The 15090-nt window shown below is 40.5% G+C and overlaps 1 protein-coding gene across 1 annotated transcript in view; it reads right to left on the reverse strand.

The window, feature by feature from the left end:
- LOC145414572 (beta-alanyl-bioamine nonribosomal peptide synthetase ebony-like) overlaps positions 1 to 15090 on the reverse strand; it is a 178681-nt gene that overhangs the window by 74023 nt on the left and 89568 nt on the right. The window contains exon 6 of the mRNA XM_080284090.1: positions 1473 to 1612. Coding sequence (XP_080140216.1) covers positions 1473 to 1612 — 140 coding nt within the window. The remainder of the gene's footprint in view (positions 1 to 1472; positions 1613 to 15090) is intronic.

The following is a 15090-nucleotide window of genomic DNA, read 5'->3' on the forward strand; positions in this document are numbered from 1 at the left end:
AATACACTGGGATCCGAAGAAGCATATGGGGAACGATAAACTACACAGATATATCTGGTAACGTTTTGACAATTTAGTTTATATAATGAGTAATCAAAACTGGATGAAGTGAAGTTTAAAATAGTGTCAACTGCATATTGGGATTTGATATAACAACAGGTGCTGCCCTTGTTACGGAAGTTTGTAAGGAGATGGTAACCGGGAAAACAAAATGGAGATATATCGGTAGAGGGTGAGATTTGTGGTTCTGTGAGGAAAAGGGCCAAAGGGGATATGGACTGAAGGAAAAAATGAACTGAGTTTAAATTTGTGGTAAGGCCGCGGATTTTGGTAAAGAATAAGGCCGCACTGTCACCTCTTCGCTGACGAGCATTCCCGGAAATAGCAACAGTCGCTGTCGGCACAGTCGCTTGATAGCGACCGGGAGGACCCTGTGCCACCAGCCCTACCCTGCCGGTGGAGGCAATCCGAGGTACCACCTCATTTGATAGAAAGATTGCAGCGGCCATTACTAAAGATGTGAATAGAAAGTGTGATATGTTATGAGCATGTAGTGTGGTGTAGACAGTTGAAGGTAGAGGCATTATGAGAGCATGCTGGCCTACTATCTGTGTAAATGAATGCACTGAAAATGTTCAGCAAAGGGAGATGGTCAGGATCAAGTCCTGAGGGCTGGTGAAACGGGAGCTCCAGCTCTCCCTATCACCAGCTTGCCATCTACCTCAGGAGTACTGCCCTGATCGACTGGTGCTACAGTCTCTCTCTCTCTCTCTCTCTCTCTCTCTCTCTCTCTCTCTCTCTCTCTCTCTATATATATATATATATATATATATATATATATATATATATATATATATATATATATATATATATATATATATTAAAACAGTGGTAATAAAAATTGAAGTAAATTCTTTCAGTTATGCGCCGTGGTTGACGTTCTCGTTTCCCCCAAATCTCGCAGTCCAACAGGTCTAGGGACGGCACTTGCAGTGACGTTGTAATCCAATACACCCTTAGCATTAATTTTACCGATACACTGTGTTATATTACTCCCTGACATTACAGCACGCTCCTTCACCACCATCGTATAATACTCACATCATTGCATAATATACAATATATATCTGTGTGTGTGTGTGTGTGTGTGTGTGTGTGTGTGTGTGTGTGTGTGTGTGTGTGTGTGTGTGTGTGTGTATGTGTGCGTGTGCGTGCGTGTGTGTGTGTGTGTGTGTGTGTGTGTGTGTGTGTGTGTGTGTGTGTGTGTGTGTGTGTGTGTGTGTGTGTGTGAAAAAGAACCCAAGTTTTTGTATTAGCCAGTACCATAATGGAAATCTAAAGTTTATTCTGCAACCGTAAAATATCAAAACTTATTTAAAATAAAAGATAAGGATATTAATACGACTGAGAGAGAGAGAGAGAGAGAGAGAGAGAGAGAGAGAGAGAGAGAGAGAGAGAGAGACTGATCCGACCTGAGATTGTGGAGTGGTGGTGTTTCGTTGTTGGCACAGTGCAGTAGGATGGCTCTCAATAGACTCGGTACCAGAACCAGCCGACCCACGCCCTCCACCTCCAGTACTTCCACCAGCTCCTTCACCGCCACAGTCATCCACTGAAACACCATACACTGTACAGTAGCAGCAAAAAATAAGCAAACATCTTTCAGTTGCAGCAAGAAAACCCCAAACACCTTTTTATAATAAATCCATTAAACACTTTTTAGTCTTTGTAAATACCAAGCACTCTCTAGTACAACTTAAACAGCCTCAAACACCCTTCTGTAACACCAAACACCCTTCACTAACACCATATCTTTCTGAAAAGCGAAGCACCCTTTAATAGCAGCATAAAAACACCAAACATGCTTGAGCCAAATAATTAAAAACACCTTTCAATAAGAGCATAAATAGCACTATTCACCAACAGCATGAAAACACAAAACCGTTCACTAACAGCATAAAAACACCAATTACTCCTTCCATTAAAAAAAAAAAAAATCAGTTATAGCATAAAAATCATCAACCCCGTTTAGTACCAGCATTTATTTATTCTTTACTGCTGTTACCATCACATACTTTTTCTCATGACAGCCGCCCGATCCCCTCCAACTCATTTTTAAAAATCACCCGTTTAGTAAGAAAAAACACAAGGAGCTGCATAAAAATAAGGATAATTCTAACAGCTCCTCCATCCCTGCCATCATCCAATAAACATCACGTCTCTTAAATCTTTCAGTTAGAGCACGTCTTTTACACTTTATTGTATTCTCGCTGCTATCAAGTAATTTTACTCATATCATCCACACCAACTCCTCCACCTCAATTATCACAGCCACTGTTGCTACTGTGGCCACTGACTCTTCACGACTTAAACCCGGCGGACTTCTGGATGACGTTGCTTTGTGTTGCAGTCCACAGTCTTCCAGTCAGAGGATAGGGATGGACCTAACGGACGTTGTTTAACTGGTAAGTGGATTCGTCCGGCCATATTGGTGCCATCACATGAAGGCTTCCCTCTCTATCAGCTTTTGGATTAAAAACCAACTTTGTGGTTTTAAAAGACATAGGGAAAGTATTCAACAGAAAATGAGGTATTATAGATATGAATTATAAATATAATAATGCTCTGTGGTGCACTGATGATGATATTTCTCATAATTCCTGAAGTACCAAGTATCTTTTCTTTAATGGTCCTCCAAAAGTGAGAAACTTCAACTTCATTAATTGTTCCAGAATCAGCAAATCTGTGTACAACTAATGTTTCATATGGTGCTATTCTGTCCACGTTCGTTCTCGCGATCTTTATCAAATTCTATGTTTTTCTTCTTCAGTTACCCGACAAACATTCGATTATTCTCTTCAAAAGGCTGCCTCTAAATCCTCACCATTTTCTAGGTCTCTTACGCTTTTATTTATCATACTCGTATTTCCTACAGTATATTCTCTCCCATTTTATTACCCATACCTTCACTTACATTTTTAAAATTTCTCTTGGGTTTTTCTTTTCCTTTATATCATATATTATATCGTTCCACTATTCATTAGCCAATTTTAAGCATTCTTCTGTTAGTTTCTTTTGAACCATCGTAGTATTATTACCCTCCACTTGACAGAGTCAGATAGGGTGTTCTTATCACTGGGATCAATAGGTGTCTGTCCGTAGAGCTGCGCGACAAGGCGGCTGGCTGGGCATAGAGATTTCATTTCCGGGCCAGAACTCTGAAATTGTTCATTATAGAGTCATGAAATTTCACATACTTATGTGTCATAGTGAACTGATACCTTTTAATAGGTGAAATGTTTTCTAAAGTACTTTTTTAAGGGAAAAAAAAAAAATATTCCAGAGATTTCAATGCGACCTGCACAAGGAATCTGAAGGGCCCAGGTTGTCCTCAAGGCATTCTCCTTATGCCCACCATTAATAGAAAAGATTAGAGTGTAAGAGTCATTGTACGCTTGGTTAGGTATGCAGGGAGGTGGGGAATATATGTTTGGTCAGATGGAGAGTTGCAACAGCATAGAGTTAATTATGTTTATCACTGGGATCAATAGGTGTCCGTCCGTAGAGTTGGGTGGCAGGGCGGCTGGCAGGATGTATATATAATTTTGTTTCTGGGCCAGAACTCAGAAAACATTAATGAAATTTTCCATAGTTATGTGTCTTATAGTGAACTGGTGCCTTTTGATAGGTAGAATGCTGTGACTTAAGATTTTTTTTTTTTTAATAATATAAAGGTCGAAAAAAAATATATATATATTTCCAGGGTTTTCAATGCGACCTGCCCAAGAAATCTGAAGGGCCCAGGATATGTGTCATCCAGGCTTTCCCTTTGCCTGACTTTAAAAGAAAAGATCGCAAGAGGGGGGGGGGGGAGGAGGGTTATGAGCTTAGTTAGGTGTGCAGGGAGTTGGGGGTTATGTGCTTGGTCAGCTGGAGAGTTGCAACAGTGTAGCATTGCCTATGATTTAATACGCAGTTATCAACTCTTAAATGTTCAGGATAGTAGGTGGTGGCGACCATCATCCACTCACTTGATGTGGTGCTGCCTGCTCCTTCCTTCACCTTTATCACTTTTTCTGTGTCTGCCCTCTATCGTCCTATTTCTCCGATCTTTCCTGTCACTTTTTGTTACTACTCTTTCCCTTTCTGGTGGCTTTACATTAAGTGACACGCCAAATGTTTTCCTATAAGCCAGGAAACCATTTACAATGCTGGGTGGTAACCATATAACCAACCCAAACGTGTTCCCTACGTGTCAGCAAGTGGGTTGGTGGAGGGTTAGTGCCCCTCCCCACAAAACAACCAACTCACAGACAAATGATCACCCCTAATGGGATTATGGTGCCTGGCTATAGATAGATAGACAGAGAAAATCTGAATATATTTTCTTATATTATTATAACTGTTTGGTGTAATCTGACCGTCTCAGTTGTTTTATTAAATGTAAATGTTTATGACTGTATATGTAAGTAAGTCTGCTAGCGTAGAATTGAGTATGTGTGAAAGTTAATAACTGCAAGAGAATATAATCAACTGCACAAAAAATGTGTGTGTGTGTGTGTGTGTGTGTGTGTGTGTGTGTGTGTGTGTGTGTGTGTGTGTGTGTGTGTGTGTGTGTGTGTGTGTGTGTGTGTGAAAGTTAATAACTGTAAGAGAATGTAATCCAGTGCACAGAAAATGTGTGTGTGTGTGTGTGTGTGTGTGTGTGTGTGTGTGTGTGTGTGTGTGTGTGTGTGTGTGTGTGTGTGTGTGTGTGTGTGTGTGTGTTCTTACCTAATTGTTCTTACCTAATTGTGTCTTTACAGGAATGAGTCAAGCTCGTACTGTCAAGTGTCTTAAACCATATTTATCGTACATATCCTTAAATTTGTGAATTGTTTTGGCACACACTATTTCATTCGGTAGTGCATTACATTGATCAATTGCTTTGTTTGGGAAATTGAACTTCCTTACGTCTTTATCACCTCTCTTCTTATGCAGTTTTTTGCAGTGTCCTCTTGCTGATGCTTCTCCATATGTTAAGTAATCATTGATGTCTATTTTCTCCTTCCCTGATATGCACTTATATGGCATTATCATGTCACCTCTTTTCCTTCTCTCCTGTAGTGTTGGTAGATTCAGTTTATTTAGTCTTTCTTCGTAGCTTAGGTCCCTTAAGCTTGGTATCCATCTTGTAGCGGCCCTTTGAACTTTATCAATCTTGTCTATGTGTTTTTTGAGATGAGGACTCCAGACTACTGATGCATATTCCAGGGTTGGTCTAATGAATGATGTTATTATCCTTCTTAGCATGTCTTCATTTACGTATGTGAATACTATTCTCATATTTGCAAGCAGTGTATACATGTTCCGTACCTTCTTGCTGATGTGGTCAGCCGGAGATAGTCTGTTACTGATAAACACACCTAGGTCCTCTCTTTCAGATGTGTATAGGGTTTTATTTCCTAACTTATAATCCCAATCAGGTCTTTTTCCACTTTTACCAAACTTGATTACATGACACTTGTCCACATTAAATTCCATTTGCCATGTATTACTCCATTCATGAAGTTTATTTAATTCTTCTTGTAGCTGTTTACAAGAGTCTGTGTTAGTATTTCTCCTTTATATTTTTGCATCATCTGCAAACATGTTCAGATAGCTCTCATTTCCAGTGTTACTGTTTATATCATTTATATACACTAAAAACGTGATTGGTGCCAGCACTGAGCCCTGTGGTACTCCACTAGTCTCTTCTTTCCATGATGAGTAGTTTCCTCTTAGTACTGTTCTCATTTCTCTTTTTATGAGAAAATCTTGCATCCAACAAAACAGTTTGCCTCGAATTCCTCCTTGATGATAGTTTCCATAAAAGTCTTTGGTGTGGTACTGTGTCAAAAGCTTTCTTGAAATCTAAATAGATACTGTCCACCCATCCTTCTCTTTCCCGTATTGTGTTTGTTACTCTGTCATAGTAGCTCAACAGATTAGTAACACATGATTTTCCTTTTCTGAAACCAAACTGTCTTTCTGTTATCATACTGTGTTCTTCTAGATGATTTACCCAAGCTTTTCTTATAAGCTTTTCTAATACCTTGCTTACAACACTGGTCAGTGATACTGGTCGGTAGTTGAGTGGATTTTGTCTATTTCCTTTCTTGAATAAGGGGACAATATTTGGTTTCTTCCAAATATCAGGTAGTTTACCTTGACTCAAGGATTTCTTGAAAATTAAAACTAATGGTTTACTTAACTCTTTTGCACATTCTCGTAGTACCCAACAAGAAATTTCATCAGGACCACTTGCTTTTCCTCTGTCTAATTTACTTAACTCCTCCTGCATTACTTTTTCTGCTATTTGTATATCTGGTAGTATGTGTGGACATGCATGTTCCACATAGTCCCTCTCAACATTTTTTTCTTCTGTAAAACCTAATTGGAAATTCTTATTTAGTGCTTTCTCTTGTGTATAAGTGATTCCCTCGTCCGTAATGGATTGTATTATATCTTTTACTTTGGCTTTGCTTCTGATGTAGCTGTAAAACAGCTTTGGTTGATCACTACTTTTATTTATTATATCCTCCTCAAACTGTTTTTGGGCTTCCCTCCTTATTCTTGTATAATCGTTTCTTGCCTCTTTGTAATTATTATACGCCCTTTCACTATTGTGTCTTCTGTATCTATTCCACAACAAATCTCTTCTTTCTTCTTGAATTTTTACATTCTGTATTGAACCACTTCTGTATTTTCATATCTGCTTCTTTGTGCTGTGGGATGTACTTCTGGACTCCTATTTCATAAAAATCACAGAATTTTTTATATACAGCATTTAAATCTTGTCCTCTAAGCTCATTTTCCCAATCAACTTCTAAGAAATACTTCTTTAGGTCTTGATAATTTCCCTTTTTATAGTTTAGACTATTTTTGTAACTTTCATTGCTGTTAACTATTTCATATGCTATCCTGAAGTTGTAATTTGGTACTGCATGATCTCTTTTGCCGAGTGGAGGGTGATATATTAAACTGTCAATATAATTTTCTTGCCTATTAAATATTAGATCTAGCATTTAGGGTACATCGAGTCCTCTTTTTCTGGTGGTTTCCCTCACATGTTGCGTTAGGAAAAACTCTTGCACGAGATCCAGGAGCTTTTGGTCCCAACAGCTTTCTTGGCTAATTATATGTAGAGTATTCCAATTTATATTTGTATTAAAATCTCCAGTTAGTATAATTCTTTCCGATTTCTCTTCCATTTTATGTAGTAATGATCTTAAACTCTGAACTGTACTCTCTGCCAGGTTCTCATATTAGTCTCTTTCCCATGTGCTTGATGTGGGTGGCATGTACAAATTGGCTACAATTACTTTCCCTTCAGATGTGTTGATCTCTACTGCAATCAGTTCTACTTGTGATAATATATCTAGTTTTTTTCATTGACTTTTAGATTTTTCTTAGTTAATATTATAAATCCTCCTCCTTTTTTTAAATTTCTGTCTCTTCTCCATATATTGTATTCCTCTAAGTTTAGTATGTCATTGGATATCCTTGGTGTTAATTTTGTTTCAGTTAGGCATATTATTTGTGGTTCATTTTCTCTGACATAATCATTTATCTCTAGTAATTTAGATACCATTCCATCCACATTTGAGTACATCAACTTTATCATCTTGTTTATATACTTGTCATGACGAGGTTCTACTACCTTCCTCCTTTTTATTCCCTCCTGTTTGTTTACCACTTTCGTACCTGCAATCCTATTACTTTGTAAAAAAAAATGTATTCTTCTCCTCTTCTGATCTTCCCTCATTTTTTGTTTTTGCGCCCTCCCTCTTCTCTTTTAGTAATTCCAGTTCCTCTTGTGTTAGGCATCTTTTTATCCATACATTTTTTAACTCCTCTTTTTCCATAAGATTCTTTCCATTTTTTAGTATCTCCTCCACACTGTTTACACTCTGGAAAGTCACCTTTAGAGGTCTTGTCTTGCTTTTCTAGTATTTCCCTAACCTTTTGTGTTCTTCTATGTCTTTACTACAGATTTCCTCTGATACTTCTTTCAGTAAGCTCTTTACATTTGCCATCTCCTTTTTGTCTCTTGTGATCTTGTTTTTTACTTCTTCCTCTTCTATACCAGTGATTACTATAGGTTTGTTTATATCTACTGAGTCTCTGACTAACTTTGGATTGTTTTGAATTATTCTTTTCACTTCCTGTTTAATGCTTTTTTCCTCCACCCTTGTTTCTAAGTCTTTCTTTACTTTCACCATTTCAGCATACGTGGTTTCCACATCATTTTTGTAGCTTTGCACAGCTTCATTCACCTGTGTTACCTTCTCCTCAATATCACTGCTCTGGTCTATTAGACTGCTTACTTGCCTAATTGTCTCTGTATCATTTTTTAACTCTTCCATAACACTCTCGTGATTGACTACTGTACTTGCCATTTCACTCATTTTCTTCCTAAGTGTGCTCAATTCCACTGTTAGTTCACTGATGGTTGTGTGTGTGTGTGTGTGTGTGTGTGTGAAAGTTAATAACTGCAAGAGAATGTAATCCAATGCACAGAAATGAGTGTGTGTGTGTGTGTGTGTGTGTGTGTGTGTTTGTGTGTGTGTGTGTGTGTGTGTGTGTGTGTGTGTGTGTGTGTGTGTGTGAAAGTTAATAACTGCAAGAGAATGTAATCCAATGCACAGAAAAGGTGTGTGTGTGTGTGTGTGTGTGTGTGTGTGTGTGTGTGTGTGTGTGTGTGTGTGTGTGTGTGTGTGTGTGTGTGTGTGTGTGTGTGTGTGAAAGTTAATAACTGCAAGAGAATGTAATCCAATGCACAGAAATGTGTGTGTGTGTGTGTGAGTGTGTGTGTGTGTGTGTGTGTGTGTGTGTGTGTGTGTGTGTGTGTGTGTGTGTGTGTGTGTGTGTGTGTGTGTGTGTGTGTGTGTGTGTGTGTGTGAAAGTTAATAACTGCAAGAGAATGTAATCCAATGCACAGAAAATGTGTGTGTGTGTGTGTGTGTGTGTGTGTGTGTGTGTGTGTGTGTGTGTGTGTGTGTAGACAGAGTAAACAGATGCATCGATAGATGAATATCCTTTGATATTTTTCATTACCTGGCTAGACTGATTTAGAGTTATCTATATCACCCTACCAATTTATCTGAAGAGAAACCGTGGATAGCTAGACAGACTGATTTGCATCTGTAGACAGATCAACTTTACCAGACAAGTAGATTAGTCATTATAGGAAGATCTGTTTACCTACATCGTCTTTGACAGACAGAGTTCTATCTCTACATAAATTACTAGATGTAATTAGAGAGACATACTGAAACATATCCTGTCTTGTTTTTTGTTTTTTTATTGCACGCATCTAATAATAATAATTAGTAATTTTCCGTCATAAAGCCAAACACAAACCGTTGAGTCCGCTGGTCACCGGGATACCTTAATTTTAAGCCAGAGATGGAATGTCCGACCATTCGTCCCTAAAGATTAGCCTAATGTCCCGCACTTCATGGGGTCCTACTTTCGGGGTTCACATTTGGGAAAGGCGAGAATCTACTGGGCAACAAGGCTACTCGGTCCCAGTATTTAAGGCGAGGGTTGCCTCCTTCACTTTCTCCTGAGTGGCTTTATGTAAGCTATATATCTTAGCTATCCTTTGCATGTAAACTATTGCCAGTCCCATTCGGCTGAAGCACCTTAACCCACTAAACAATCATGCGTCATTTGGTTCTAGGATTAACTTCCACCGTCTATCTATCTATTGCCAGACGCCTCAATCCCGTTTGGGGTGGCCACAAACAAATCGCCTCCAAGTCGCCCTGTCCCTCGCCATTTCACTCCCCTGCTCCCAACTCACACCCCCCTCCCTCATATACCTCTCCACCCCACCTCTCCATCTCATCCTCGGCCTCCCCCTCCCTCTTTCCCCCTCCACCTCACTCACATACACTCTCTTCGTCAGTCTTTCACCCTCCATCCTCTCCACATGGCCAAACCACCTCGGTGTGTTCCTCATAACGCTTCCTATCACATCCACATCAACACCACAACGCTCCTTTATATCCTCATTCGTCAGCCTGTCTCTCCATGTGACTCCACAGGCTCCTCTTAAATAACTCATTTCCACGGCTCTCACTCTTGACTTGTGTCCTTCCAACAACGTCCAAGCTTCACTTCCGTACGTTAGAGTTGGTATCACAATACTGTCATGTAGTAACTTTTTCACTTCCATGCTCACTTCCCTGTTTCTTATCACTGCTTTCAAAGAACCAGCAACCTTTCTTCCCTGCTGTACCCTTTCAAGCACTTCACCCTCCAAACCTCCATCCTTACTCATCACACTACCCAAGTACTTAAACGTACTCACATTTTCCAATTCCTCACCATCCAACCTTGCTGTACATTCACTGACTTCACCTCTCTCAAAGACCATCACTTTACTCTTCCCTACATTCACCTTTAGGTTCCGTTTCTTACACACTCTCTCAAACTCATCCACCAAGCCTTGCAGCTCCCCTTCGTCTTCACTCAACAACACGGTATCATCTGCAAACAACAGTACAGGGAGTTTCCAAACACTATCCTCTCTCACCAGGACCACTCCAACATCCACTACCCTACCTTGTACCTCTTTTATTACCCCATCCATGTACAGATTGAACAACCATGGAGACATGACACATCCCTGTTTCAACCCAACTTTCAAAGAGAAAAATTCACTTAGTTCACCATCCACACGCACTGCAGCCTTCGCACCATCGTACATACTCTTCACAGCATTCAACAACTTCCCATCTATTCCATATATTCTTAACACTTTCCACAATCCTAGTCTATCCACCCTGTCATATGCTTTCTCCAAATCCATGAAAGCCGCATACAACTTCTTTCCCTTCTCTAGAAACTTTTCCACTAAAGATCTGAGAATGAATATCTGATCTACACAACCTCTTCCCTTCCTAATGCCTCCCTGTTCTTCTCCAACTAATTTCTCTGTTCTTTCTCTAACTCTGTCAATAAGTATCCTACCATATACTTTTCCTATTATGCTAAGAAGACAAATGCCCTTATGATTACCACACACTTCTTTTTCCCCTTTTCCTTTGTACAAGGGAATAATTATACCTGACTTCCAATCCTCCGGGACTCTACCTTCCTCCCAGGCCAATCTGCACATCTTCCACATCCATTCTACTACTATCTCTCCCCCATGCTTCAGCATTTCACCACACACTCCATCAATTCCTGGGGCTTTCCCTGATTTAACTTTCTTCATTGCTTCCACAACTTCTATCCTACTGATTTCTTCCTGTCTTCTCACCTCCCTCCTTCTTCCAGCCATTCCCCAGCCACTTATACTCGCATTACTTCCATCCTCCACGTTCAACAATTCCTTAAAGTGTTCTCTCCATCTGCTCACTCTTTCTCCCTTCTCCACTAGTAATCTACCATTTTTATCTTTCACTCCCCTGCTAACTCCACTTCCACCCTTATATGTTTCCACCGTAATATGTTTTTTTTTTTTTTTTTTTTTTTTAAGATTACAGTAAAGCATTTGACGTGCCACTCAGTTCAGATTCACCTAAAGGCAGCATTACATCGAGTAAGTGAATGGTGACTGTCCCCTCTGTCACTATCTAGGAATACTGCTAGGCCATATACTCCTATAAAATGTTCTTAAACACATTCATTGCATTTACCTTGCATGTGGTATTATCTTAAAAATATTGCCACCACTATGGCGTTTATATAGGACGTAGCTGATTTTAATAATATGGTAACTGTGTGTGTGTGTGTGTGTGTGTGTGTGTGTGTGTGTGTGTGTGTGTGTGTGTGTGTGTGTGTGTGTGTGTGTGTGTGTGTGTGTGTGTGTGTGTGTGTGTGTGTGCTGTAGTCTGGAAGATATAAGGTAATGTAGAGACGGGAGTAGGGAAGGTAGAGGTTAGCGTGTTATCAGGCGGAGCAAGACCTGTCACTGTCAGCCAATATGCAGTCATATACTACTGCCATCGGTAGCTAGTCTCAGATACAATGTGCAGGGATTTCTTCATTATTATATATTGCATTAAAGATGAATCCTGTTGTTAACAACAATATTCCATGCATTTCCTAGGCATCAACTATGCAATTAAAGTGAATGTTGTTTCTTCAAGTTTCAACAATATACACCAGATATAACATGCCTGGTGGTTTAGTGGGTAACTAGGGCGCTCCAGCCGAATTGAGCCTGTGTAGGTTTATATCCAAGGAGTTGTTGGGGTTTTATTGCTCACTTAATGCCACTCAGGGATGAGTGAGGCTAGTCACTCTCATCTTAAATGTCAGGAACGACTTGCCTAGCCCCGAGCTTCTACGCTCCTCATGGAGCAACACAGGATTAGATGATGCATGTATAACATACTGACTGATAAAATACCTACATGTCGAAAAGAAGATAAAACATGAAGATTATATCCCACAACAGCAGTCTATCTAACTGATTTGTTAATAATATTAAATTAATTAGGCTTGGTGGATGAGTTTGAGAGTGTGTAAGAAACGGAATCTAAAGGTGAATGTAGGGAAGAGTAAAGTGATGGTCTTTGAGAGAGGTGAAGTTAGTGAATGTACAGCGAGGTTGGATGGTGAGGAATTGGAAAATGTGAGTACGTTTAAGTACTTGGGTAGTGTGATGAGTAAGGATGGAGGTTTGGAGGGTGAAGTGCTTGAAAGGGTACAGCAGGGAAGAAAGGTTGCTGGTTCTTTGAAAGCAGTGATAAGAAATAGGGAAGTGAGCATGGAAGTGAAAAAGTTACTACATGACAGTATTGTGATACCAACTCTAACGTACGGAAGTGAAGCTTGGACATTGTTGGAAGGACACAAGTCAAGAGTGAGAGCAGTGGAAATGAGTTATTTAAGAGGAGCCTGTGGAGTCACGTGGAGAGACAGGCTGACGAATGAGGATATAAAGGAGCGTTGTGGTGTGGATGTGGATGTGATAGGAAGCGTTATGAGGAACACACTGAGGTGGTTTGGCCATGTGGAGAGGATGGAGGGTGAAAGACTGACGAAGAGAGTGTATGTGAGTGAGGTGGAGGGGGGAAGAGGGAGGGGGAGGCCGAGGATGAGATGGAGGGATGGGGTGGAGAGGTATATGAGAGAGGGGGGTGTGAGTTGGGAGCAGGGCAGTGAAATGGCGGGGGACAGGGCGACTTGGAGGCGATTTGTTTGTGGCCACCCCAAACGGGATTGAGGCGTCTGGCAATAGATAGATAGATAGATAGTTTTGCCAATCTTAAATACTACTTAAACCAGGGGTTCTTAACCTGGGGTCCATGGACCCCTTGGGGGTCCATAGATGGGCTTCAGGGGGTCCGTGAAGGTCAGAATAATTGAGAACAATTTAGCGATATTGCTTGATCCCATTTGGCATCATTAGCTGAAAAAAATAAAAAAAATAGAGTCTTGAAGAATTCTGGTGTTCGTTGACACAAGCCTACCCTTGTCTGGCAAAGCGGGCTATGGGTGCTCTGATTACGTTTGTGAGTCACGGTTTTCAGCGCTTGTTTCTATCAAAACGAAAAGTCGAAATCAACTGGATGTCAACGATGACATGCGTGTTGCATTGTTAAAGACCACTCCACAATTTCGTCTCCTTATTCAAACCAAACAACAACCCTCTCATTGAAATGAACTTTTGAGCTGAATTAAATTTTTTTGTTTTGTTTAATTTGCACAGGTTGGATGTATTTCGTTTTTTCATCTAGTGGCCATTAGTTTTTGCATAAAAAAGAGTGAGAAACATAATTCTCGTAAAGACTGTTTTGTACTTTGTGTGTCATACAGTGCGTGTGGTAGTTTTCAGTAAAAGAAAGTATATTAATTGCATGCAAAATGCTGTGTTTATGTGCTTATGTGCATTTTTGTAGGGAAGGGGTTCATAGCTTTCACCAGATTCTCGAAGGGGTCCGTGACTCAAAAAAGGTTAAGAACCACTGACTTAGACGTTAAAAAGAAATTATAATTAGTACAAGCACCTCAAGGCCCGGTAGCACTTATCCAAATGAGAGGTATTTCATAACCGTGCTTCCCTCTGTGGAAAGTGATTTACGAAGGACCTAAAATCACTTGCTGAAATGCCGGCTGATTCTGAATAGCTACCACCACCATCGCCATACCATACCGTACCTACCACCACCACCACCACAGCTGCCACACCACCATCATCACAGCTACCACCACCACGACCATCATCATCATCACAGCTGCCCAGACCACAATCATCACAGCTACCACCATTACCCTCATCATCACTGCTGCTACCACTATCACCATCATCATCATCACAGCTAGCATCAGCATCACCACCACCACAGCTACCATCACCACCATCATCATCACAACTACGACCAACACCATCATCATCACAGCTACCACCACCACAATCATCATAGTTACCACCACAATCATCATCATATCTACCACTACCATCATCACCACCACCATCACCACAGCTACCACCACTACCATCATCCCAGCTTCCACAACCACAGTCACCATAGTTTCCACCATTTCTGCTGAATAAAATCGTCTGATTTAGCATCAATGAAGTAATAGATATAGGACTGTAAATGTGGAACACTCCCCTCCCCTCTGTGTGTGTGTCAGTTTTGTAATCAAGACCAGGCACCTCAATACCATGACCAAGACCAAGACCAGACCCTCCGAGACCAAGACCAAGACCAAGACCAGATCCTCCGAGACCAAGACCAAGACCAGACCCTCCGAGACCAAGACTAAGACCAAGACCAAGCGGTCGAGGAGTTTCTGGGTAGACAATTACTAAGAAGAGTGAAAGAGAGAAGAGGGCAATGGGGGATAATTCCCAGAGCCAAAACTCAAGAGTACGTATGGAGGGATCACGGCCCACACCAGGACCGTGACAATTTTGCTTCTTTTTCTGGCCCGTGTCAAACGTTTTCCAGGCACCCCAGGGCGCAGTCATAGCTCTCTATTGCCCTGCACACCGATGTTACGGCTTTTGAAAGTTTTTTAAGTTTTTAAACTTTTGAAAATACGGTTTTGAAGTTATAATGTATGCTGTTGCATACTTTGTAAGTGCCATCGTACTCATGG

Source organism: Coenobita brevimanus, chromosome 100 (genome assembly GCF_032717465.1).
Source record: "Coenobita brevimanus isolate Jiangsu-jjx chromosome 100, ASM3271746v2, whole genome shotgun sequence".
Classification (NCBI taxonomy): Eukaryota; Metazoa; Arthropoda; class Malacostraca; order Decapoda; family Coenobitidae; genus Coenobita; species Coenobita brevimanus.